The 25822-nt window shown below is 39.0% G+C and overlaps 2 protein-coding genes across 2 annotated transcripts in view; both read right to left on the bottom strand.

Moving 5' to 3' along the window:
• Positions 1-482: 482 nt before the first annotated feature.
• On the bottom strand, positions 483-9080 carry ctsc (cathepsin C). Its single transcript, XM_005720713.1, has 8 exons — positions 8722-9080; positions 8230-8375; positions 7379-7533; positions 5775-5930; positions 4643-4761; positions 2892-3023; positions 2055-2287; positions 483-1626 (listed from the first exon to the last, which is right to left on the bottom strand). The coding sequence occupies exons 1-8, from the start codon at positions 8879-8881 to the stop codon at positions 1360-1362; spliced, it is 1368 nt and encodes a 455-aa protein (XP_005720770.1). The 5' UTR covers positions 8882-9080; the 3' UTR covers positions 483-1359.
• Positions 9081-20763: 11683 nt separating this feature from the next.
• The window catches only part of grm5b (glutamate receptor, metabotropic 5b), a 76648-nt gene continuing 71589 nt past the window's right edge, over positions 20764-25822 (bottom strand). Inside the window, exon 18 of the mRNA XM_005720712.1 lies at positions 20764-24405. Within this exon, the coding sequence (XP_005720769.1) occupies positions 23316-24405 (1090 nt within the window). The 3' untranslated portion in view covers positions 20764-23315. The remainder of the gene's footprint in view (positions 24406-25822) is intronic.

Raw genomic sequence — 25822 nt, 5'->3', positions numbered from 1 at the left:
TATCAGTGTACTGTTGCTGACCATGCCATTCCTTTATGACCTCAGCACATCAATCCTATGACGGCTGCATCCAGGAGGATAAAATGCACCTGAGTTCACTCTGCACAGATGGCCTCCACAGTCACCAGATCTACACCCAACAGAGCACCTTTGGGACGTGGTGGAACACAACAAGGATGTGCAGCCGACAAATCTACAGTCACTGCGTGATCATGTTAATATAGACCAAGCATCTGTCAGCATCTTATTGAGTCTTTGCCATGAAGACTTAAGGCAGCGCTAAAGGGAAGAACCTAGTACTAGCCAGATGTACCTAATAAAGTGACCAGTGGAAGTATTTAAATTTTATATTATGCTTTTTCCAATTATTTTATTTCATTTATAGAAAATTGCATTACATTTTGTCACACACACAAAAAAATAATTTCAAAACTTCCAAATTGAAATAGAAAGGGTATAGAGGAGGAGTAAGAGGCACTACAATCAATTGCATCCCTTTATTAACTGATCCAGCAATCACAGCTCACTGGGAAACTCTTACAAATCATCCAACAGGAAAACATGGCAGTTTTGGTTTCGATGTAGCAAGGACAAAAGAGGTTTCTACTCTGTTCAGTGCATTCCTGAGTCAAAGAACAAAACACACATCTGGATTTCCCTTTAAATGTGACAAGTAAAACTTTAGAACATACTGAGATAAGCAGTATGTCCTAATCCACAGTGGTAGGTACTTGATTTCAAGTACTTATTGGCAGTTAGAGCTTGAATATTCAAAAGGCAGCTAATCAGTCACTGCTTAAATCAGCAAACATAAAAAAGTGGTGGTGTTGGGGAGTGGCATCAAAAGAGCAGCATTACTGTTTCCCTTAAATTAAAAATCCATTTTCAGAGCTGTAAACATGTGTAATTCATACAAACATAAAATCCTTCATACCCAAATTCTAAATTTTTACATTTGGGAGCAAAAACTAAAAATCACAGCAACGTATGAAATAATAGGGATAACCTACTGTATGCACCGTACTTCCTGATCTGAGAGCTGGCAGTTTATGAAAAGTATAAATGAACAATGTTAAGATTTCAGATTGATTTCCCTTTTAAACAAATTGCATTTCCATTTGGAAGATTGCCATTACAGCGCAAATCCATAATTTTTCATTTAATCAATCTTGCTCTGCTCATTAGTGCCACCCTGTGACTCAATTCTTTTGTGAAAAGTTATACATTTAGCTTTAAATTGTCAATCTCCAATGCATATGTTGATAAAAACCATGGAACATTTGTGCTTTAAAATCTGTGACTCCTAACCATTGGTTATGTCAATCATCATTGATTATGTCAATTCTGACGTTTCAGCTTCTACAGTTTAGGTATAGGGTTGGCTGCGACAGCGATGCTCTCGATGGCACACTCGTCATTTCCGCGGCGAATTCGGAAGTAGCCTTCCTCGCCCCAGCCGGTGCCCCAGCTGTTCTTGACAATCCAGTAATTCTGCCCAGTCTTGTGGCAGCGGCCGTACCCCACCAGCAACACGGCATGGTTGGTCAGCTCAAAGGGATTGAATGGGTCTGCAAGGCCAGTGTGGTGGTAGATGCCCTCCTTATAGTTCATGAAGTCAGGATAGACCTGTGAACAGAATGGGATCATTTTATTTTTAACTGGAAAGCAAATACACTCCGATATAAAGGATATAGAGTTCAAGGGGTTGCTGCTCTGCTCATCTCTCTGTCTGCTGGCTTACTTATATGTTTGGGGTTAAGAAAATAATTTAAACCTGTGCTTAGAAAGATTTAGAAGACCGTTTATATTGATTATGGTGATTTGAAACAATGCAATTTAGAAAATTCATGAAAATTTCGTCCAACGCCAAACAAAGTAATAAACTCAAGAAAATTAAAGATCTGTGAACAGCAAGTATGATCATTTGATTTTGATCTTTCCCCCCCCCATTTCAAAAACACTGGTCTGTAGAATTCTTTTTATCTCTTAGTTTATGCTGAGGGTTGAATTTGCATTAACAGATCAAGCCTTAGATCAGGGAGAAGCTGTTGTACCTCGAAAGCTACTGCCATAGGTCCATTCTTGACCAGCTCCAACATCATGGCCGCCTCACTGCAGCCGCCGTAGAAGCCACCAACATAGTTGTATTCTGCTGCGTAAATGCGCCTACAGTTCTGAGGAACACCACACGGAGTGTTCTTTCCAACATACGGAAAGCATGACTCGTCCACAATGCCAAAATCCTGTGTGTACTTCCCAATCAGGTATGGGAACCCGCCATCACAGCCTTAAAAATAGGAGGAGAAAAACAAGGTTTGCTGAACATATTAAACCTGTCAAAAACCTTTCAAGGGCAAAACTTAATGTGATCCAAGATGGGGGGGCATTACTGAAAATGCATTAATATGACTTTATAAAGCCACCGATGATACTAAATGCAAAAAGATTCTTCAAAAAGGAGTTACAGCATTTGCAAAACCTGCACCCAGTTTACATTTGACCAGTCAAGTCTTTTTTCTGGACTTGTAGACCTCTTCTAACATGCTTGCTCATAGTCTGCACCCTAGAAATCCTTTTGTGATTTCATATACTTTACAGAACATCTTGATCCCACTTTGTACACGCTATTAAAATACTTCAGCAATATTAGTTCAGATTAGGGTTGAAGGCAACACCCCCCCCCTCAAAGCAAACAAACAAACAAAAATTCAATACAAACATTTTTCATCGTTACAGTGTATTGAGATATTTGATATTTACATTGACTAAATATTCTTCACTGTTTTGTTAATTTTCTACTTGTAGCATAAATGTGCAATAGCCAATAACTGTTTTAATATTAATTGAACTGGGAGTCAAATAACAAACGCACAGATTTACTGTTAGTTTACCTTGAGAGTACTCGGAGCAAGAGACCACTTGTTGAGGGCTGAGGGTGGGCGCGTCGCTGTTGTTGGTGAGGATTCGAATACGAGCTTCCAGCATTCCCATTGTGGCAAAGGAGTAGCAGCTTCCGCATGATGCTGAAACAGAAAATCCAAAATTTCCATTAAGAAAACACTACTATGAAACACAGCAGCACTTCAATAAATCCCAACATTGCAAAACTTGTGATAGTTGTTGTTTTCTTGTTTGGTTTCCAAGCAAACTATGGCAACTTGTAAAGCTACAACGGGCCTAATTTTAATTCTTATACAAACGCTTTGTTCCTACGGTAGTGGAAAAACGTCTGCTGGTCTAGTTTGTGATGACAAACATTTGTATGACCAAGAGAGAAAAATTAAAGCTTTTTCACAGGACCTAATAAATCTGTACTTTGTTAAAATAACATGCACCTGCAATCCTCCAGTGCTGACACGCAAGGGAGATCCAGGTGCAACATTAATAAAGAGTCATAAACGCTCTAACATTAGGAACACTAATCATGTGGGGTGGCTGCAGCTCGGGTGGCAGAGCAGGTCGACCACTAACCAAAAGGTCAGTTGTTCGATTGGGCAAGATACTAACCCCATGTTTGCCTACTGGTGGTGGTCAGAGGGCCTGGTGGCACCAGTGTCCAGCAGCCTCGCCTCTGTCAGTGGCTAAAATGTAGCTTGCTATCACCAGTGTGTGAATGTGTGTGAGAATGGGTGAATGACTGAATGTAGTATACAAATGCAGGCCATTTACCATGTTCTTCTACAACACCATTAACTGTACCCACAGATGGAAGACTGCTAACATTTATATGCAATTTTTCAACCAACTAATGTCTACTTCTGGTAAATTCCCAGTGATAAATCAGGCACCTTATAAAATACTGACTTTGTATAATAAATTTTAAAAATACCGTCAGCGGCCGGAGGTAGCAATCAGCCTCCAGCTAGATGCGCCCATTGTATACATTTTTGTATGAATCCATTGTCACCTTGTACTAAAGTTATCGCATTCGCAAGATTTTCAGAAAACTTGACCTCTGACCTTCACCTTGAGGTCGAGGTCACTGAGATTCAAACTCATCTGAGATATTTAGTAGATACACCCATGTTATAAATTTGAAAGTCCTATGTATTTTAGTTCTTGAGTTCTCACATTCACAAACTTGGGTGTCCACGTCACCTGCCCGCCCATCGGGGTGACGACAATACACTAAAACACTGCATTTCAAAGTAATGGGGGCTCTGATTGAGTGTATGGGCACTTTCCTTGCATTGCACCCTCTGCCAGACCACCCACACCAATTTACTTTCAAGCCTGCCAATTTTTGTGAACTGAAATGGAACCTTAAGAATCCACCTGACTTATAACACTGAAGCAGAAAAAGCTCTGCAACTCTGCACAGTGGCTGAGTGCGCTTTGACTGAAACACTTCAACCCTCTCCAGCTCCTTAAACCCCATCCTACAGAGGCCCTCTCAGACACTTAAAGTACTAAGCATGCATAATCTCTCCACTCACACACTAGGCTGTGCAGAAACACGGGAGGAAAGCAGAAAGGACACCCTGGCTTGCAAAGAGGGAAGCAGGGTGGCTGGTGAGCAGTTGTTCAGTGCCTGACTTAGTGACAGCTCAAAAGGAAAGGTATGGCTTTGTCTGAATGTGACCCTTTAACTTTTCTATATCGTATTGAGTGAACTTTGTATTAAATTTATTATATTGCGTACCTTGGTTTCTCACAGGGCTAACAAAGTTAACCCTGTCAACATTTCTCCAGTCCCATTGCTCAGGTAGAGCTGATGCCATCTTAGCTACGTCAGCTTTCACAGGTGCAGGGCGAGCGCGCCTAAAATGTAAAAGGGGGTAATTTTACTTAACACATTTGCACTGAAAAGCAGTCCTATACAAAACCATAACTATGGAAATGTAATGTGTGTAAATCCACATTAAGTAAGATGGATCTGTTAGTCCAAGTGATATTTGTACCACAATTTGCTGAAATCCACTTAGAGGAGGAGACAGGCCAAAATAAAGAGGAAAGATTAGAACTAAACTGCTAAAATAACTCAACTTGCTACTAGACCAAAAAAAAAAAAAAAAAAGGACAAAAGAAAAAAAATAGTGTGAGGAAATATACTACTGATGAATTCAATTCGTCATTGTGGCAGGACATCCTCCCTCTGTGGTAGAGAATTATATACTATTTATGACGGTTCTTGTAAAGTTTGCCTGCAGGAGAAAAGTCTTTACTGACTTATTAAATCATGACAATAAATTCAGCTGGTGTGTTGGAGTCCAAACGACTGCAGGGGTGGAAACTCCCAGGATGGGTTGCTGAATGCTATGGAGGACTGCCACAATGACACACTGAACAGCCTTAGTTTAGTAGTGCCGACCTTTCAAGATAAGGGTGTGGGGACTGTCCACACGTAAATCCAGTTGAGTGTTCTTCTATAGCACCAAATCAAAACAGGAGTGACTTCAAGGAGCTTTATATTTTACATGTTAAAACCCCCGAAATACCAGAGAGAAAACTCCAACAATCAAACACCCTTTGACCGAGCACTTGGTGATAGTGGGGAGCAAAAACTCCCTTTTACAGGAAGGGAATTTTTGCTCTGCCACGACTGGTTGGGAGTGATGGGAGGAAGACGGGACAAAAGACAAGCAGTCATGGCTTCACTAGACACAAAACACAAATGTGTACTAACCTTTCCCCCCCCCCTTTGAAAACACCTCCCAAACAAATCAACAGACTAGCTCCTAATATCGCAAACATATTACCTATATGTACATCTTTTGTCTCCTTCTATGTCCGGACCCCGGAGTACACAACGGGAAGTGCAAGTAAATACTCACACAGGGATACGAGAGGCAGGCCCGCCTGCTCTGTATTGCAGCTCCTGTAAAGTGTACATTTCGTGCTCTGGGTAGGGAGCAGCCTTCCAGGATTTCTGAACAGAGTTGATCACATCAATAAAGTCCATGCTGTGTTTGTAGAGCTTCTGTGGCAGTCTGGAGAAATAACAAAAGTACATTACAATTAATTAGGTACAAATATAAAAGATTTCAAGGGTATTCCTCAGCCCCAAACAGAGAGAGAAACTGACTAAAACAGATCTGAGTAAAATCACAATATGATAGGAAGTTGGTTAAAATGTACAGATTTTATTTATTTATTTTAAATGCTCGCATCTGGTAATTAATGCTGAAAAATATCAAATTTTACTGAAGCAGAAGCAGTATAGTGAAGGGGGAGACCAGACAGCTGTTACAGTCACTGTTCCCCTTTTTCTGACCGCCTCAACACTAAATTGTTAAATAAGGAGGCAATTGACAAAAAGGAAGGGAAACTAGTTTATGCAACGTTGCGCATGTTTGTGTCCATGTTCTGTGGAATTCAACCACATTTTATAAATAGAAGTTTACAATGTTGATCTGATGTTTTTTTTTTATTTATTTTAATACTGTATGGGATGTTGTTGCTCAATAACATTTCAACAAAATATGCATCTTTACTAATTCATAACCTGAATCAAATTGTTTTTTTCAATGATGCAGTCAATCAGTGTGGTCTTTTTATGCCACTTCAGCCAAGTTGCTTAACTGTAAGTTGCAAAATAAAGACTTGTTGTGTTGGTGGGTTACACAACTCTAAAAAAAAGAAAAAAAACAAAACAAAAAAAAACCCCAGCACTTCCACATACTAGAGCAAGGCAGTGATAAGTGTGGGAAACGATCGATTAAGTTTCAAATCACTCACTTCACAATAGAAGAACCTGTTACCCACAGATAACTACTACTAAGTAAAAAGACATGATCATAAGGATCCTGGCTGTGAGGGAAAAAAAGGCAATAATTTCCTAATGATTTTTCCACTATGTTATATTTGAAAATATTACAATAGTAAAATTGTAGTTTTAAATAATACCTGCTTATTTGCACTAAACTGAATTGAATTTCCAGTGGGTGATAAATATTAAATGTAGGTCGGTTAATTTTCACCCTTCAGGGTAAAGATTTTTCAAAATTATTGGTGTCTGCACAGTTGTGCAGGGTTTTCAGGAAGGAAGTTGCATGTTTATATCTTGTTTAGGTTTGGACTTCTTTGGTTGACAGAGTTTTCAGTGACAAACTCTTTTTACTAACAGCAGCTTTAGGGAGTGATTTTACAACGCAGAGTGGAGTCCATTTTCAATGCCGGGTCAAAATAGCTGTACTGGTTTTTAAATCATGTCTCTGCCATACAAAGGTTATTTACAACTCTGAGAATGGTTTGTTGTTACTCACCAAAGATGATGACATATCCAATTTATTAGCAATTTCACTCTTAAAACTTTGAACCATTTGCACACCAATTTTTCTTTCAGCCTCTCAGACAACTTCTTTTTATACCCAATCATCTTAAAGATCTTGTGACAGAAAAAACAACAACAACAAAAAAGGTTTGTATAGTTATGTACCTGCTGCCGAAGACTGGTTTGTATTCTGTTCGGGGTGGTACTGGATTTACCCTCTTTCCAACAAAGCATGCCCAGTTACGCCCCAGGACATCATGGACCCACCCTGGTAGGGTCTGGTCACAGTAGCTGGTCACCTTAGGACCTTCTTGACTGTACTGAAAATTTGAAGAGACACGCAGATTAAAGTTGGACATCGTGTGAACAATTCAGTCAAATCATTTTATTCCAATATAAAGAACCTTTTTAAAAGCAACTGAATTAAAATCAGATAATTAAATATGAGTTATACTAGTTTAACTAAGTATTCAGGTAACCGTTGATGTTGAAGTTTGAAAATACAGTACAAGAGTGTTAAATTAAATTACCGGTAGATTGTTTAATTACACTGAATAAAAATCAAGAACCAGATAATGGTCATTAGCGAAGTGGACCACACTTGTGGCTATAACACGTCTCTGAGCTCACTGTCATGCGACTGATAACTCTCTCACACTCACACACCGCCAAAAGATTCTGAAGTCTGAACCTGCTGCTGCTTTTAAATAACATGAAATTCAAAGATTAAATGAGATAAAGAAAGAGGAAATTGAGACAGAGTGAACTCTTAGATACTTAGAAAAAGGTTAACTGAAGATTGAAATTCATTTACAGCTCAAGTTCTAATTGCTTTAAATGATGAGTCAAACTTTGACATATCAAGTCTTTTATCACTCTGGCTTCAGAAAAGAACAGCACGACTTCAATAATGGTTGGAAAACTCAGCAAGCTGGGAGATTGCATGTGCAGCTCTAACATGGCATGACATTTAAGACATCACTCAAATCCACAAATTAGTCGCAGCCATCTTTTACCTTGAAGAAGGCGAACCATTTGTACCCATTAATGACCACTTCAAAGCCTTGATTGTAGATGATGGTGAAGAAGCCGGTGTGCCCCAGCTCATCTGTGGCCACAGACAGTTTCTGCAGAGTCACAGTCACAGTGCTCTCACCTACAGCTGTAGAGGAACGGCACACAATGAAAGGCAGCAAAAATCCCCTGAACAAAGTCGACCTTTAGATTGACTTCATCAACTCTTTACAACAAAGTTAAGGCAAATTTTTGTTGGAACATTTTTACTACTTTCTTTAATGTATGTTTTACTTGTGCAATACTGCAAGCTTTAAAAATACAATTTAACCAAAGTACAACTTCCTTGAACTTAACACATGTCTTATCATAAGACTGTCACATGATTTCCAAAAAGCTAACCATTTTATTTCCTCCTCATGTGACCCCCATATTGTGTGACCGTTTGTTTGGTTTTTTTTAGATATGGTGTGCTTTTTTGGTTTGTTTTTTACCTTCAGCGGAACAGTTCACCGTCTTGTCGTGCCCTCCTTTGGACACCTGGAACACCCATGTTCCCACCAGGTCTTCGTAGGTGCAGTTTGCTGGTGTGTCACTCCAGCATCTCTCAACACAAAGCAGGAACAAACACACGAGCACTCCACTCAACCTCATCTTCAAACACAGCTAGCTTACCGGGCCACAAAAATAAAACCTACGCAGTTAGAGCTCTTAAAAAGATAAAAATTTACACTGACTAACTGCAAACTGTCCCACTTCGACTTGTCTGCGAACCAGTCCCCAAACAGCTACCTATCCACACTGAAACTTCTGCACAGACGCAGATTTATAACTTGTCGTGTCAAGATAGCTCTCTGCTATCAGCACAATACGCATGCGCATATTTAGCTAGCACTACAGCCAATCGGCTAAAGTTAAACAAACATGTTAGTTTGTTCTTATTTTTAGATCAATGCTAACATATGACACATTCCAGAAACATAAGCTCGTCTTCTATCAATGTGACCAACACGCATGCAAGATGTAATTACGCTGTGAGTAGCTTATCGAGACTTTAATACAGCGTAATTAGTCTAACAAACAAGGAACTGATGGCACGTGAATCTCTTGCGCTCAACTGATCTTTGCTTCATAGTCTACTTCTTTAGTTTCGATTTCCTTGTCATATGACCTAGCTAAGAGCATGCGCAGTGGACATTGGAAAGACTAGCGGGGAAAACCACGTGAGTACACAGTTATTTTTGTTGCTAAAAATTGTGCTTTCATAACATTGCTACTTGAATATTAGAAATATGCTAAAAAGATAAGTAATAAAATAAAAGCATGGTAAAAATATTGAAACTACTTAAATCTTTAACACTGACAAGAAATAATATCACAGTTTTAGGACGCTTTCTGTGTTAGAACCTGATTTGTGTTTTGTTTATTGCATTTGTTTTTTTAATTAGGCAGAAAAAAACAGTAGTTGATGCATCTTTCTGGTGATTTAATCATAAACATTACTGATTAACCCTTCACCTCCCCCAAAAAGAGTTGTTTAAAAAAGAAATATTTATTGTAATGGAACACAAAAAATGGTCTTTTCTGCCATATAATATAACTCATCTGTGACCCTTTGCTTTTGATGATATAAAAGGAAGTGGTACATGCTTTTATTGCTGATTATCTGGCATAAACACAAAGTCCAAACTCTTTGAATTCATGTGAGCACACATTAACAAAAAGACAGAGACTCTAAAATGCACAAGGAGCATGAAACCAAAAATACAGAGAAGGCATAGCTTTGGATATACAGCACCGAACAAAGGGATTGACAGGACTGTTTATACACACTGGTGGAGGGACTGAACAAACAGCTAAACAAGACACAGTTGACACAATAAACAACAAGTGAACATAGTAAGGGAATCAAAGCTAGACCAACGGGAAGTAAATCTGAAAGAAGATACAACTGAAAACAAACTCACAAAGTAAAACATTAAATAAGCAGAGGAGACCAATCTTAACCTAAACACAAACACCTGTCAACAAATACAAGAAAGAAAGTTTATAAAAAAATATAATAACTCTGAAAGCTACAGCGAGATCCAATCTGTGAATCCCAGAAAGTGAGGAACTCAAAGAACTAAATAAAGGCCTAGCAAAACATAAAATGAGCAGAAAGCACTGATAAAACTAGTTATTATCTGTTATCTCAGAAGTGCTGTTAGAGAATGAGTTAACCACATTGTGATTCTGAAAAAAGTGCCTGCCATTAAAAATGCAGATTGGGTACATTTTATAGGATTGTCAAGTCTGCTCAACGCATTTACATTTTATGGCTGCACATACTCGCAGTAAAGTTGGTAAGGTTTAAAAACATCTAATGACAGTTTGATCTCTGAAGTGATCCTAATAAAAAATGCATTGCTCCAGAAAGTCACCCTTTTTTGGTTAATTTATGTCATAAAATCATGTTTATCTTTTATTTTTGCCTTAATTTGAGTCGTTTTTTTAGTTCTTGTTTGCCTGTTGTGTGTTTCAAACAGTCCCTCAGGGGGGTTTTCACTTGTCTCCAGAGAGGTCAGAGAGTCAGCTCGCCTATTTATATGTTTGTGTGTGGGTGTCACTGTACACTGATAGGCCTGTAGTTAAAGGGGTTAAAATAGCTTATTTTAGCTAGCAGGCACTTAAGGGAAGTGCTGGAGGCTTTGATCACCATAGTAACCGTGACATAAACTGATTCATCTCTTTGACAGACCATAATAAGCACTCATCTGAAGAAAGGGCTGAAGAGGTATTAGTCATGCACTCTCATTAGTGCCATTGCACTGTGTTTGTGTGTGAGTGTGTTTGTGCGTGTTACTGAGGGCTCATGTGTACGCTATCACATTTATGGGCCCATGTGCGATGGTGCATACCAGTGTGTTTGTGTGCATGTGCGCCTATGCAATAACGCAAATGGAGGAGCAGGAAGAAGAGAGACGGAGGGATGATGTTTCGAATGTTAACAGCCTGATCCCACTGAGCTGCCTCTGAGAGTGACTCATTGAAAGTCGTGTTTCAATCTTGATATTGTTCTCGCTTCCCCTGGCAGGAAATTAAAACTCAAGTGACTTAGAATTCTGCTTTATTGGCACCCACAAATTTGTTCTCTGCTCGCTTGGTTTCCTCGCTCCCTCGATCATGTTTTTTCTTCTTTTGCCATGCCTTCACGGTCTCTGTATGTTGCTCTCAGTCTCTCGTCCCCTGGCTGCTGCTCTACATGCTTCGTGCTTGTGTGTGTTCATTTAAAAAAAAAAATTCCAGTGTATTTCCTGATTTTCTTTTTGACTACAGAATATCATAAAAATAGAGTTAATAAACAATATTTTAGTTTATTTGAAATCTGCCTCACATGCAAGTGTGTGTGTATTAACAGGTATGCAGCATGCGTGAGCCTATGCATGCGTCGAGCTAAACCTTTCATCACATTCCCTGCACCGTTTCTCACAGACCTACTTTTTTTTTAATTTACTGTAAAAGTTGATACTAAATTTATGCAAATATACACTCTGAAATGTAATGCTTGCTCCAGTTCTCAGTTGAGAATGGTTAAGTCATTTCTGAAGCTGTTAAGTACCTTGACATCTAAATAGAGTTTCCCTAATTTATATATTAACATGCTGTTTGAACGCTATTAGGCTACTAATGTTGCTTGTGTTACCGCTGTTTTAGTTCCACTTGATGAGAGTTTGATGATAATTTGATCAGCTAAGAGGGTTTTACTATTTATATTGTGTCTAATAGCGTCTAGCAGAAGCTTAGAGCTGCTTTTGTGCGTTGATACCGAGTCACAAAAAGGATGCAAGAAAAGCATTTCATTAACTTGGAGGTGTGGGTGGAGCCTCTCCCATCACAGACTGGGGTTAGCTTTTTAGGCCTGGTGGTGTTAATGTTAAGTTCTTTGCATTTTGATTGCAACTCCTGTGGAGTGGCTTGACAATCAGTTACCACACCTACACACAAAAGCAGGTTACCACCTTCCTAGTGCATATGTCCATGCCCACATATGCATACGCTTAGCAAATGTCTGTATGTACAAGCACACACAGGAACACGCTATCATGACACCCTGCCCATACAGATTTCATGTGGGGACCATCTGACTAAGCTGAAACCACAAAATGTCACTACTTCTTCTGCTTTTGGCTTATTGCTTTTAGGGGTTCCAACAGCAGATCATCTGCCTCTATCTCACACTATCACTAGCGTCCTCCTCAGTCACGCCACCCATCTGCATGTCCTCCTACACCACATCCATGAAGCTTCTTAGAGATGTTCCTCTTTTCCTCCTGCCTGTCTGTCTGTTTGTCAGCAGTCTAGTGTTGACAGTTTTTTGTGACAGTATTTGAGTTTGACTGTCACTGTTAACTCTCAAGATCAAAGTTGGCCTTGAAAATTTTTTCAAGAGCTGTACAACATGGTTTTTATTTTTCAATATGACATCAAAATAAAGTTTCACAAAATCACACACAGCATGAATGGATCTTAAAATCTCAAGTTTTTTTACAACTTAAGAAGCCAAAGATTTCAGCTAATTCTGCTCCAATCATATGGGTAAAGATAATAAAATACACAGTTTTGGTATATAACGCTTCAAGGTCGTAGGTCAAAGGTCATGGTCACATGAATAATGGAAAAGCTTTCGTTTGTTTTCATTGGGGACATAAACACTTTCTTTGTTTCTTTGAGTTTTTAAAACATGATTTTTTTTTCAATAAAATATTATGCGGCACTCAAAGATTAATACACTACACTAGATTTCCACATTACAAAGGTTTACTTCAGTTTCAGTGTAGCTTTGTTTCTTGTTTCTAATGTTATCCTTGTCTCTCCAAATCAAATATACTAAGAACACTGATTACAGTCAATTTAGGTTTTGCTGCTTTACTAAAATTTATTTATTTATTTTGCTTTTAATGTCATGCCCAAACTAATGCACTTACTGTACTCCAAGTTTATTAACACTATATTATTAATAATAGTGTCGTGTAGTGGTTTACACATTCCCCTAACTCGTGAAAGATCCCCTGGTCGAGACCTGGAGGAGACACAAATCCCATCGGGAACCCCCACAGCCATCCACTGTGGAGACTCCCTGTGAATAGGAGAGCAGCTAAAATATAGTAATATAGAAAATAATACAGGCTCTCATGGGCATGACAGCATCCTGTTTTTGCATCTGTATGTCTACTATAATTTCAAATTTCATTTTTTATTACTTATTCTTTTATTTACTTATTACTTGTAATTATTGTAAACACATATAAGAGCATCTCAAGCAGCTTATAGAAGGAAATGTTCATGATAGTTTTTTAAAAGCATCTTTGACTGAGCGGAGCACACAAATGTGTTTGCTGTCATATTACGCACATGCCTCAGCCTAAACTGCCTCCATTGTAAAACAAGCCATAATCTATTTTTTTGGCCATTTTCATTTGGCCATTTTTTTGTATTTTGGCCGTTATTATTATTGCTTTTTCATCCCATCCATTTACGCAAATAGCAAGCCATTTGCAGCAATTTGGAAATTTTATTTTGGAGACAGCAATTTCTACGCTAAGAGGCCAAGAGAGAAGGAAAGAAAAGGAGAGTGAAGAAGAGTGACAGAAGGAAATACAGAGGACAAAACTGGGAAGATCTGGAGGAGATTTTGAGAAAGAATGAAAGATGGCAGGGTAATTTCATTGCCTTGACCTGCATGCCTTCGGTTAAATGAATAAAATGTTTTTGGAGGCTGATTCATAGCTGCACAGTGTCACTTACCCATCCTGGCTGCTATGTGACACTGAAGGATATGGAAGGGGAAGCAAATATCACAGAAGCTGTCAAGGTGCTGTCTAGCAGCTTCCGCTGTTTGGGTTCGAAATGAATGCCAGTCTCACAAACTGTTCAGGCACATTAATGCGGACTGGTAAAAACTCTGGTTGTCCAACTCAGATGTGCACTATAACAAATAATTTCTCTACTTAAGCTAAGACGGATCCTTACTTCTTCTGTTTTATTGTTATGATATTTATTATTTACCTAATACTTTGACTGCAGTGCAATGAGCAGACAGAATGATAGTCATTTTACAAGTTGGGATGCAATGATCCAATACCGGTGCTCTATTTTCCCCAGATTTAAAAACTACAACCTCACCGAGAGGAATTCATTAGGGACGTTTATGTAAGACTGCATTAGACTTGGGACGGCTGCTGCCTAAAAACTAAGTTGGCAGCCAAGCGTGAGTAAATAAACATTGACTAAACAAAAAAACAAAGATCTTTATTTAATGTTTGTTGACTATGTCACGACTGATATTTGATGTGCTTAACAAAGTCAGAATACCTACTGATATTGCATCATTCTGCTTTTAATCATAATAATATTAATATGTTTCTGTTTGTCATAGATTTGCTCCATAATAGTTGCTGGATGCTGAGATTCAGTTTTAGTGCACCTTTCATATTAAAGAAGATTAAACCTGAGGTTATTGCTGTCCTTTTATCCATTTGATCAGATCATTCATTTATTTCATTCATTACTTTTTATTTCATTACTTTGCACATTCACAACAAATCCTGTAAAATCGATGAAACTGCTGTGAGTATTGTAAGTCTATAAACGATATGATTAAACATCCATTTGTGTCCACGTCAACACCTACGGCCAATTTAGAATCTTAAATTAGCCCAGCATGCATGTCTTTGGACTGCGGGAGGAAGCCGAAGCACCTGGAAACAACATGCACACTCATAACGTACAGGCACCATGCCGGTGCAAACCTTGGTATATTACTTTATCTTCAAAAACAGGCCTGCTGACTTTTCACTATTTATCTTACTTTAATTAAAACTAATTATTTCACTTAATGCACAACTATTTTTTTTCTCACATCTTTCATATTATATGTACAAACTGTAAATCCAAAATAATATATGTAAAAAAAATGTCAAGATACAAGGAAGTCAGTCATATTTTTTAATAACAATTTCAATATTGATTCAAAGGTACTTTGTAGTACACTTACACAATGATTATCAATGGCATAAAAAGAAAGACTTTTTTTTGTCATTTTTTCCCCCCCACACAAACCACACAACCCTTCTCCTCTTGGACTCCACAGCACTGCTGCATGGTGGTCACATTTTCTGAAAGGTACCAAAATACATGTGTTATAGCCCAGTGAAAAAAACCAAACAAACCATATGTGACTCATATGTGCAAGTTAAAGACTGCTCTGTGCATTTTTTCCATGTTGAACTGGCTACTCAGGCTGTCTCTTGGTGCCCAGCTGGTGGGCGTTTGACTACAGTGAGTCAAACTGGTGACTTTTAAAAATCGACCAGTTAATGCCAAAGTACTGTGGCAGCACAGTGTTTCTGCCGAGAGGAGATATGCACAACAAAAACGTGAATTTGTACGTTCCATCATCACCCGACGCAGTTACAAAAGTAAAGAGATATTTTTCTGGTATGTGCATGTGCAGCGAGTTTACAGCTACCTTGTGTTGACCTAACTGCTAGAGCTCACGTTGCTTCCCGGAAGCACAGGCTTCAATGCTTGTGATTGTTCGGTGATCCCTTTAATGCATCTGCACTTCCTGCCTGTCAACTCATCTTTGTTCATCAGCTTTTCCCACTTATGGCACCAAGGAGAAAAAAAAAAGGTAAGCAGAGCAAAACGGCAGTGAAAAATTGGAGGCACAGGACAATGATGCATGCGCTCTTAAAACACAGATCACCTATAATGTGAACATATTTCTGAGGAGGTGTGTCCAGATTTGTGCCAAATTTAAGCAGTTTTGAATTGGAACTTACTGGCTAATGATTCGATCATACAATGTTAACTGTGCTTTTTATTGCTCAAAAACAACAACAAAATTCATCCACACTGGATGTCAATTTGAAGCCTCTCTCCCCCTGGCTATTCTTAAAAAAAAGAAAGAAAAAGACCTCCCTTATTGTTTGTTTGTTTTTTGCTATACCCTTTAACGAAAAATCTTTTGTTTTATTAAAAAAAATAAATACAAGAAACAACTGATTAACACTCCCACTCTCCTTGTTCTTTTTTTCTATTCCCCAGTGGTGAAAGATCAGCCCAGAGAAAGGCCTTCATGAGAGTAATCGTGAGCCCGATTGGAAGAAGACATAAAGATGAATTAATTGGGAGATGAGAAAAACTCCGCTTTGGCTAAATCTATTCCAGGTCTTCTGGGATCCTTTAAAAAGCCTATGAACAAAGCTCCAGTGTCAGCAACAAACAAGTGTGGAATCCAGTCCCACAAACCTTTGTGTTTGTTGCGTCTGAGGCTGGGCTAAAACTAATTGAGTAATAAAATCTGCCGTAAGCAGACACGAACAAACTCCTCACATCACTTCTCGCTAACCCACAACAAAGCCACTGAGAAACAAACTGTATTTTCCAAACAGCCTGAACCACATATTCTTATATTTGACACTTTACACAACTGAATGAAAATAATAATAATGATAGTCAACCATCCAAAGATAAAAACCATCTTTCATTACATACATAGCATTGAATTACATTCTAGAGTTCTTAACATCACGAGTTAAATGAAAACAAAACAGCAAAAATAAAGTCACACTTAAAAGTTTTCCACTAACAATCGAATCCACATGGGAGGATAAACACTGCCATTTTCCATTAGGAAATGATCAGTTTGATCCACTGTTATCATATCAAGATATTGGCACAGGTACACAGCTTATGAAAACTTTTCTTGCTGTTTTTTTCCAATAACAGATGTAACTGTGGTTCAGTCAGATTTTTCGCAGTGTTTGTCCACCCATTCAAAAAAATACAATGAGAAAAAGTTGGCACTGAGTGGAGAAGCTCGAATGAATAGTGCTGTGAGGAACCTGGGGTTACATTGCAACTGAAGCTGAACTTTTCCTTCATATATTGTTAATAAATAAGAAAACTCATTTACATCCATCATAAATCTTAATTTTAGTAGCTATGTTTTCGTCTTGAGTACCTAAAAACCTCTCAGTATATATAGAAAAAATATATTTGGTTCTACATACTCAGTACAGATAAATCAGCTCCTTCTGTTTAATTAGATTTATAATAACCCATCATCTTTCTTTATCAAAATGAAGCTTAAAGTAGACTGCTCCGATGAGCTTGGCTGAATAACGATTTTGATAAATCTGGGATGTAAAGAGACTGGATGATGATGAACACAGGCCCTTCATCTATATGCAGATGAGCTTCCTTTGTCAATAAATGAAATGTATTTTTCTTGCTCAGAATATCAGACTCAGTGTTCCAGAAAAACACAAAATGTTTATACTGGCTTACAAGCTTGTAAAAAGTCACTACAACAGATCAGTCAGCAATCAGACACCAACGCCTCAACTATCTCAAGTGAGCAGTAAAAATGTAAACGTCACTTCTGTAGGCAACATTCATCCTATTTATGTCACGAACGCTCTAGTGTCACACACTCTACTGCAAATAGAACCTCATCAGAATTTGAAGCAGGGGCATTAACAAGGATTTTACTTGTGTTTTCATGTCCACTGCGGTGATCCAAGCTTAGATTGACACAAATGAGGAATATAAAAAACACAATAATTACAGAGGAAGTCACCGTCACATGGTGTGCTGTTCAGAGCTTGGTTTAATTCTCTGGGTGTAAAGAAGTATATTTCATAAATTCCACAGCCTCCTGCTCTGTATGTAAAACGTTAATGCTCTAAAAACAACACTGACCTGGTTAAAAATGTATTTCACTTCCTTACAAATCTTTAAGCCACATAAATAAATACTCAAACTTCTCTTTCATTTCTTATCAGTATAATATTACAACCTAACCTCTTAGTATGAATTATTCCTCTATACTCGGAACAACATTACCACACTGACTACCTAAATACCAAAATATCAAAATGCACATCCTCCAGTAAAAAAAAACAAAAAAAGACAAACAAACAAAAGCAACATGAGACCAGCAGCTTCAGACAAACATACAAAAATACAGTCACTGATTTTTAAGACATCTAATTTACCACCTTCAGCGCTTCGGTTTTCAGTAAGCCGATTGCAGCAAAAGTAGTTTCATGAAACGCTTCCAAAAAGCCAACATTCAGGATGCTGATATTCATCTTGTAATGTTTTGTACAGCACAGTTTAGAGTCTAAATGCTGTTATTTTATCCTGAAAATGCAATCTAGCTTTCAACTCAGTTGGTCGATCATTCAGTCATATTGAGGAATGTTTCTTTTTTGCAACGCTACTGCAGGCCTGAGAATTATCTTGAAATAATCAGTATCAATTTCTATCTCTGACTTCCAATAAGAAAGCTAAAATAAAGAGCAGATAGAACTACTTATAACTATATAACTGCTTGTGAGAAAAAGAGAAGAGGGCTTCGTTGCTCTCTGCCTCGAAAGATTTCACCAACACTTTTAAGAGTTAAATTATTTATAACATCCACTAAACTGCACTCAGACTGGTGGTCATCACGATACAATATAAGTACTATAGTGACAAAGCAAACCTCTCTGGACATGCCCTGTCAGAGTACACAACCAAAAGTCTGTGTGGTGTTTACATAGTAAACATTACTTATTTTTTTCCCCCTGTTACCAAATTAAATAAAATTGCTAGCAAGGCAGTGAGAGAGGCTGCTCCGCCACACAGCACTCCCAGTCAAACTCATCCCTAATGGAGAAATAATGCTTTTTCTCATGCCTCCCTCTGCAAGAGTCAGTGGTGAGGGTCAGCTTAAATGCACCACTCCTGGACCTCAGAGTGAAAACCTTATTCTGTTCAGTAGCAATTCAGTAGAGTAGCAAACGTTTAAAATTGAGGCTTTCCTCACATTATGATCAACAGAGGAAAATAAGCATCGCAGGAGATTATTATATATATTTATATCTGGCTCTAAATCAGCATATATGGGTTGAGAAGCAACAGGAATCGTCCTGATAACAGGTCGACTGATTTTATATTTTCATCCAAAAGGTATGAAAAATGACTGTGTGTCATTTTGATCGGCAGCTGACCGCATCTGGATTAAAAGATATTTTTAAGCGCAGGGATTATCAGTCCAATTCTATAAAGTGCATTTATCAGACTTAGTCGACACATTTTGCGGGGACATCAACAGGAAATCAAGATTTTGCTGAACATGGTCATCACCATTATCAAGAGAACAATCATTAACGGAGTTCATGCTAGATTATTATGAGCCATCATGTTTGGGATTCAGGAGGCAGGATCGGGTCTGGTTTTCTGTTGCTTGCTCTGCATTTGTTGTGAATTAGAGTTCCCCAATTTCACCTGGAAAAAGAATCCCATGATGCTAACTTTTCCTACTGTGTAATAATTACAACATACTCTTAAAACCTACGTCTGTAGATTTAAGGTGATGTCACAGAACTTAAAGAGAATAAGATAGCAACTGATGCAAGCACTGATCCTGTCTTTTCTGCAGGGGTAGCTCTTATGCCTTTTTCAAGGGGGGTGGATAACACGCATTTGAAGTGCTGAAGCAAGCTCCGTGTTACTCTATCGCCGCATTATACGGCATATTAATGGGCTCCTCCCAAATAATAGCTCAACAATAGGGCAGGTTAATTTTTAACAACAGGTCAGGACACAGATTATTAAAATTAAATGAGTAGTTGTAGCAGTAGTGATGCAGCAGTTTCAGAAGAAGAGAGGCGAATTTTGTCTGACGTTATATTCAGAAGATCTTAGATGATTTATTCTTTCTCATATACAAAAACCTCTGAGCAATAATCTGAGATTGTTGTTGTGTGCATGTGTGTATTTTTCCGTTTGGGAACCAAAGAAATAAATATTTTCTTGTTTTGACTTGGATGCATACCACTAAGGAGACACGACATCAGGTTTATGACTTAATAAACCTGTTCACCCCACACAAAAAGCAGCAAAAAAGTACAACAAATGATGGCACCAACAGTTAATGTCCTTACCGATTTAAATCTGCAGCCATGTCTTAAACAAACTGTACTCTAAACTGAGTAAGTAACACTGCAAAAATAGGAAATTATCCCCCATTTGTTGATTATTTGAAATCAACAAATGTCCTAATTTCATTCAATATAGATTACAAAATGCAAAGAAAATTTTTAACTAATCTCTCCACCCTCCTCCTGGTTCAATTGTCCTCCACAGAGTAAAGAATGATGAAAAAGAACCAGAAAACAGTGTTTTGATTTGATTTAACATGTGCACCTTGTGTACAGATGGATAATATTGCTTTTACACTGGAAAATGTGGAGTATTTATATAGAAAATATCCAAAACAATATAAATAGTTTTACATTTAAATCTTTTTTTAAGAAACCACGTATTTACCCACAACTGAGTAAGCTAGACCCTTCCTAACCCCTTTGGCACAATAGTCATATTAATATTATTATATTGTATGTATACAAGACATTTGAATAGGAATGCTCACTCACACATTCAGAGTAGTAACACAGTTTCTGTAGTCGTAACACATATTGGTACGTTATATGGTATGTTATAAGATAGCTCAAAAAGATCTTTTTTCTTTTTCTTTTTTTAACATTTGCTGATATGTAAATAAACGTACTTTCATCTGAAACAAAACAGAACTGTCATTGCATGCCCTTAGTATTTACAGAGTCATTTTGTCTGAGTTTGTTCTTGCTGGCTACTGTAGAGCACAAATTCGTAAGTAAACTCAAAAAGGAGGAACCAGACTGTGGACTATCATGATGGACAACAATGCAGCACTGATTTTTGGTGTGTTGTGTTTATCAACGGTCCAATTAGTAATCGCTTTAATGGTATGTGCACACTGTATACACGCCACATGAAGATAAAATGTATTTAAAAAACTGCTCGTGTTGTGTATGAAAACCTCCTGGTTTTAATTTTTTTTCGTATTTGTGTTTTTTGCTTTGCTTTGCAACAACTGATTTTCTCGGTTGAAGGAGCTGAAACAAAGCCAAGGCCTTGTTTCTCAAAAGCATCTTAGTAAATATATTCAGTGGCACATTTTTCCTCCAGGTACAGGCGTTGGCACATATATAAGAACACTCTATTTAAAGGCATACCCAAAATCTTAAAAAGCCAAATCTAATCTCCTACAAATATATGAACTACTGTTGCCAAACACTTTGAGTTCACTCACATTTTCCTCAGTCTAGGATATATGGCACGAAGCCAGACTCTAAAGACTAAACCAATGGACTTAAATTCTTACTGAAGTGAGAATACTGACGGCATGAAGCTACAGGCGGTAAAGAAACAACTAGCCTTATTGTCTTGGTCTTAATTCAATAATTAAAATGTCAAATCTCAAAAACACATTGCTATTTCGTAGGGGATCATTTGCATCTTGCTTCTATTTAACCATGACTTCCTGAAGTATTGTCATCACCACACGGTTGCCAGGCAACTAACAGAGACTTCCTACATTTACCTGACAGATAAAGCATGAGAGTGGTATCGATTGCCTGCTCTTGTAACCGCAGCCAATTTTCCACAATAAGGAAGTATTCCTTTAAGTCAATACTACTTGAGGTCTGGGTAATTTTCAAGTCTGTGTTTTCCTGGATCTGCATCACTGACATTTTTATTTGGCTATACTGGATGTCAGTCATCATCAACAGTCAACCAGTATGGTCTTGTGAGACTAACAGTAATGTGGCAGGAGTGTATTAAGTAAACCTAACATTTAAAAAAATCTACCTAATGCTCAATTTTTGTGAACATCTTTGGTTGTTCTGCCACCTTTGTTTAAAAAATAAAAAATAAAAATCATAGCACCTGAGCAACCGATGGACCTCATAGTGGCTGAGGAGGACGCTCCCCAGCTTGAATCTATCAATTTGCACCCACTGACATTATAGATTGCCGTGATTTCAATTAAACGCATTCAGAGCACTGTCTGTGATGAAACAGGACGACTGTGTCTTGCTGACATATTGTATAGAGAAAATGTCATGACTGGGATCCAGCTAAGCCTCGCAAAATGCAGTGTTAAATGTCACACATCAACATTCAGCTTTGAGATCAGACGTCTGCCAATGATCCACCTGAATCTCATTTAATGACTAAGATGTTTATGGTAAAACAAGGCCTGGTCTTTTCAGTCCCTCTGTCGTCCTCTTTCTCAAGTCACACACAGAAAGCTACAAAAGGTTTGGTCCCAACAGCTTCAGGAGTCATGTAGAAAACATACATTCAAACTTCTGAAGAAAACTCATTGGAAGAGTAGAAAATACTGAAATGATCGCAGGATAAAAGAAAGCCGTGAGACAGAAAGGGACCAGGGACATAAATCGCTTAGATTGGGAAGCTGAATAAATGAAAAGGTGGTTCTTAACATAGTGCCTGTATATGTTAACACTGTTGATGCAATGCACTTTGTCAGAAGCGTGTTGGATTTAATAATCAAAGAAAAATCTGTAACCTCATACATATTTACAGTGTTTCCCTTACATTGTATTTGTATCAGTGTGCCCACAGTTGTGTTTGTCAATGTGCACCTGTGTAAATGTGCCTACGAGCCAATGTATGTGCCCTTGATAGCCTCTGACGATTCTTATAGGCTGAAGGAGTCTTTATTCATCAATACTGTTTGCTGTCATGTTGCCATCACATCTGATTAACTAAGATACAGTAAAAATACACTCACATTACCCCGCACACACGCACAGACACACACACACACACACATCCACAGTCTCTAATTAGTTGATAGCCAAGTTACCTTAAGGCCACTACCCTAACTTCAATGATGAGTAGCCTCAGACCCTCACAAATGATCCCTGGCCTTACTGGTGCCAAAACACTTCAAAGTTATAGTGGCCAATTTTGCAGTTTTCCATCCACATTCGTGAGAAACGTCAAGAAAATACAACATGGGCAAGTTTCTTAGACTCGCAACTCACTGCAAACATGTAAACACAAACACAGTTTGGTGTCTTCACCAAACTTGTCCTACATTTGTCGGGCAAATGGATTTGTCTACCCATTATCTCTTCTGTTTACAAGCTGTGTTGTTTTTGAGTGCTTTTCTTCATTTCTGTGATTCATCTCTGCCTCACAGTGAGGATGAACTCTGGCTGTAGTTTCTGAGTGTCAGTCTGGTGTATCTGGGCGAAGGGGGTGAGGGGGGAGGGTGGGACGGGACTGGAGGGAGACAAAGACCTGTCTCAGAGACAGGTGAGCCACTGCTGGAAGCCAGAGAGTCACGGAAGGGTGACGGAGGAGTCAAAGCGATTAGCTCCTCCTCCAACTCTGCCCTCCTCAGAGGGGAGTCGGTGAGGCAGGTGAGCCGACCCCCTCGCATGGGGGAGCGGGACGGGGAGGCCTGGGAGGCCTGGGAGTGAGGGGGTGGCAGGGGGTAAGGTGAATGAGGCATAGAGTGAATGGGACAGCCACCCCGGCCTCCAAAGCTTGATTCAACAGGAGGAAGCGGCTGGACATCAGCGTAGGTGGTGAGGGTCGGGGGCATCTGGAGTTCACGGGGTAACAGATAGGGGTCGGCGGGATGAGGAGATGGAGGTGTGTGTTTCTGCATGTGTGAGTGTGATGGGGAGGACGAGAGCATCATACTGTTGAGCTCCGTTATGTTGGCAGTGAAGCGGTTAACCACACAGCTGATCTGATCCATCAGTGAACTCTGGGGCTCCCCTGGGCGATCGTCCACAATAACCAATCTACCGTCACTCCCTGTAACAATAGAGCCGCTGCTGGGAGGACCGCAACTGCTGCCGCTGCCGGCGCTGCAGATGCTGCTCGGATACTTTGGAATACTGCCCATCTGAGGCTCCTCTCCCGAACTCGCTCCTATTCTCTGGCTGACTGTGCTGATCGGTGAAGGCGTCTGTGGCCGGTATGTGATCGAGTAGCGCTCCTCTGCTTCTGAGAGCTCATACAGGGTCTTGTCGGTGACATTGTCAGGATGAGTGGGGAGAGAGGACATGGACGGGAGTGAGGGCAGAGGGACATGTGGTGGCAGGTCAGCCCCACTGCAGTAATGTTCCTCAGGGGTTTTGGAGAAAGGCTTAATAACAGCAGTCTGATTGTTCTCTTTCTTCTTGATGTGGAATGACAGACGCTGCCACAGGTGGTTTCCACGTGAACTGCTGCGCTCTGTCTGTGCCCACGACACTGATTTACCATTGGAGCTACAGAAAAGGATGAAAAAGAGACAAGAGAGTGATGGGGAAAGATTTCATTTATTTTGTGCATGCACACAGTTTGACAGAAGGCTGTCTAAAGGATTACAAACATTTCTCTTACTTCTTTGAACTGAAGACACATTTTTCTGGCATTAATAATAAGTATTGTTTTAATATTCTACTCAGAGGATTTGCTTGTGGTTCTGTTATTACTGTATGGCACACAACACTGTATATCATTCCAAACCCAAGATAGTACTGCTAAATTCATTTTTACATTTGTTTATCCTACAGTTCGACTCATTATGCTGCTCATTAATATTTAAAGTCTTTCTTGTTAACAGTCGTGTGAAAAAGAAAGGTAGAGATCTTGTATGAAACTAAGTACACCCTTACTGCTTCCACAGGAACTAAGATGATAAGTAGCAGCGAGGTGTTGCTAATCAAATCCACTTGATTAACTGATCATTAACCATTGTGAACAATTCTTTTAAAACAGAAGTCTTGGCAGCACATTGCTAAGGAGGAAAATATCATCAACAATGCTGTTAGTTGTACATTTGTTGGTGCCCTTCAATCTGGGATGGTAAAGAGACCATTCTCAAACAATTTAAAGTCCTCCACAGTGAAGAAGAACTAACAGACATTCAAAACAATTGTCAGTCTTCCCAGGAATAAATGCCCTGGCGAGGTGAATATGTGCCAAAACCCAAGAGCTACATCTCAGACTCTAACATTTAACATGTTAATTGAGGCCTTTAAAGTTAATCACACCGCAAGTAGAAACAGACTGAACAAGTATAGCTTGTTTGGAAGGGTTTGCCAAGAGAAAGCCCCTTCTCTAAAAACAACATAGAAGCACAACTTTACAAACTTGCATCTGAACAAATCACAAGACGATCTGAGAAAACTCATATAGAAATTTGTGAAAGAATCATACAGTGCATTTAGTACTTCACAGGACTGTTTCTTTATCACGTGTCTGTGTTGATTAGTACTGTTAGTTAATACTATATATAAAAACGTATCCAAAGGGAGCCTTTACTCGGACAAAGAAACCAGTTTGACTTTATAAGCGTAGTAATTTAAAGCTTATAAAATCAGTAGCTTGTTCTTCAGTGTTCTGTCAGGTTCTTTCATCCTGCTTTTATTTCTTCCACCAGCTTACTTTTCTCCCCGCTTCACATCAGTCACAGCGCTTCCACCCTCTTACCACCACCTCCATCCCTTTGTCAGGTTAATTAGTGTGATTAATCTAAAGTTGAACTCCTGATTAAAAGTCACACCGCCATGGCTGGGAGTGAAACGAACTGAAATCACTCTGGAGACACACAAACCCACACACAGGCTGTGATGCTTACACTCACACACACACACACACACACACACACACACACACACACACACACACACACACACACAC

Source organism: Pundamilia nyererei, unplaced genomic scaffold (genome assembly GCF_000239375.1).
Source record: "Pundamilia nyererei isolate P.nyererei 1_Seehausen unplaced genomic scaffold, PunNye1.0 scaffold00003, whole genome shotgun sequence".
NCBI lineage: Eukaryota > Metazoa > Chordata > Actinopteri > Cichliformes > Cichlidae > Pundamilia > Pundamilia nyererei.
The sequence above is the reverse complement of the archived record's forward strand: the minus strand, read 5'-3'. Positions and strand labels throughout refer to the sequence as shown.

What these genes read in the sequence shown, in the direction of transcription:
- ctsc (XM_005720713.1), bottom strand. Translation starts at nt 8,881, where the DNA reads ATGAGGTTGAGTGGAGTGCTCGTGTGTTTGTTCCTGCTTTGTGTTGAG. An exon ending in TAGCCCTGTGAGAAACCAAG is followed by an intron (nt 3,024 to 4,642) that starts GTACGCAATATA and finishes TTTCTGTTTCAG; the next exon opens with CATCATGCGGAAGCTGCTAC. An exon ending in TTGCTCCGAGTACTCTCAAG is followed by an intron (nt 2,288 to 2,891) that starts GTAAACTAACAG and finishes CCTATTTTTAAG; the next exon opens with GCTGTGATGGCGGGTTCCCA.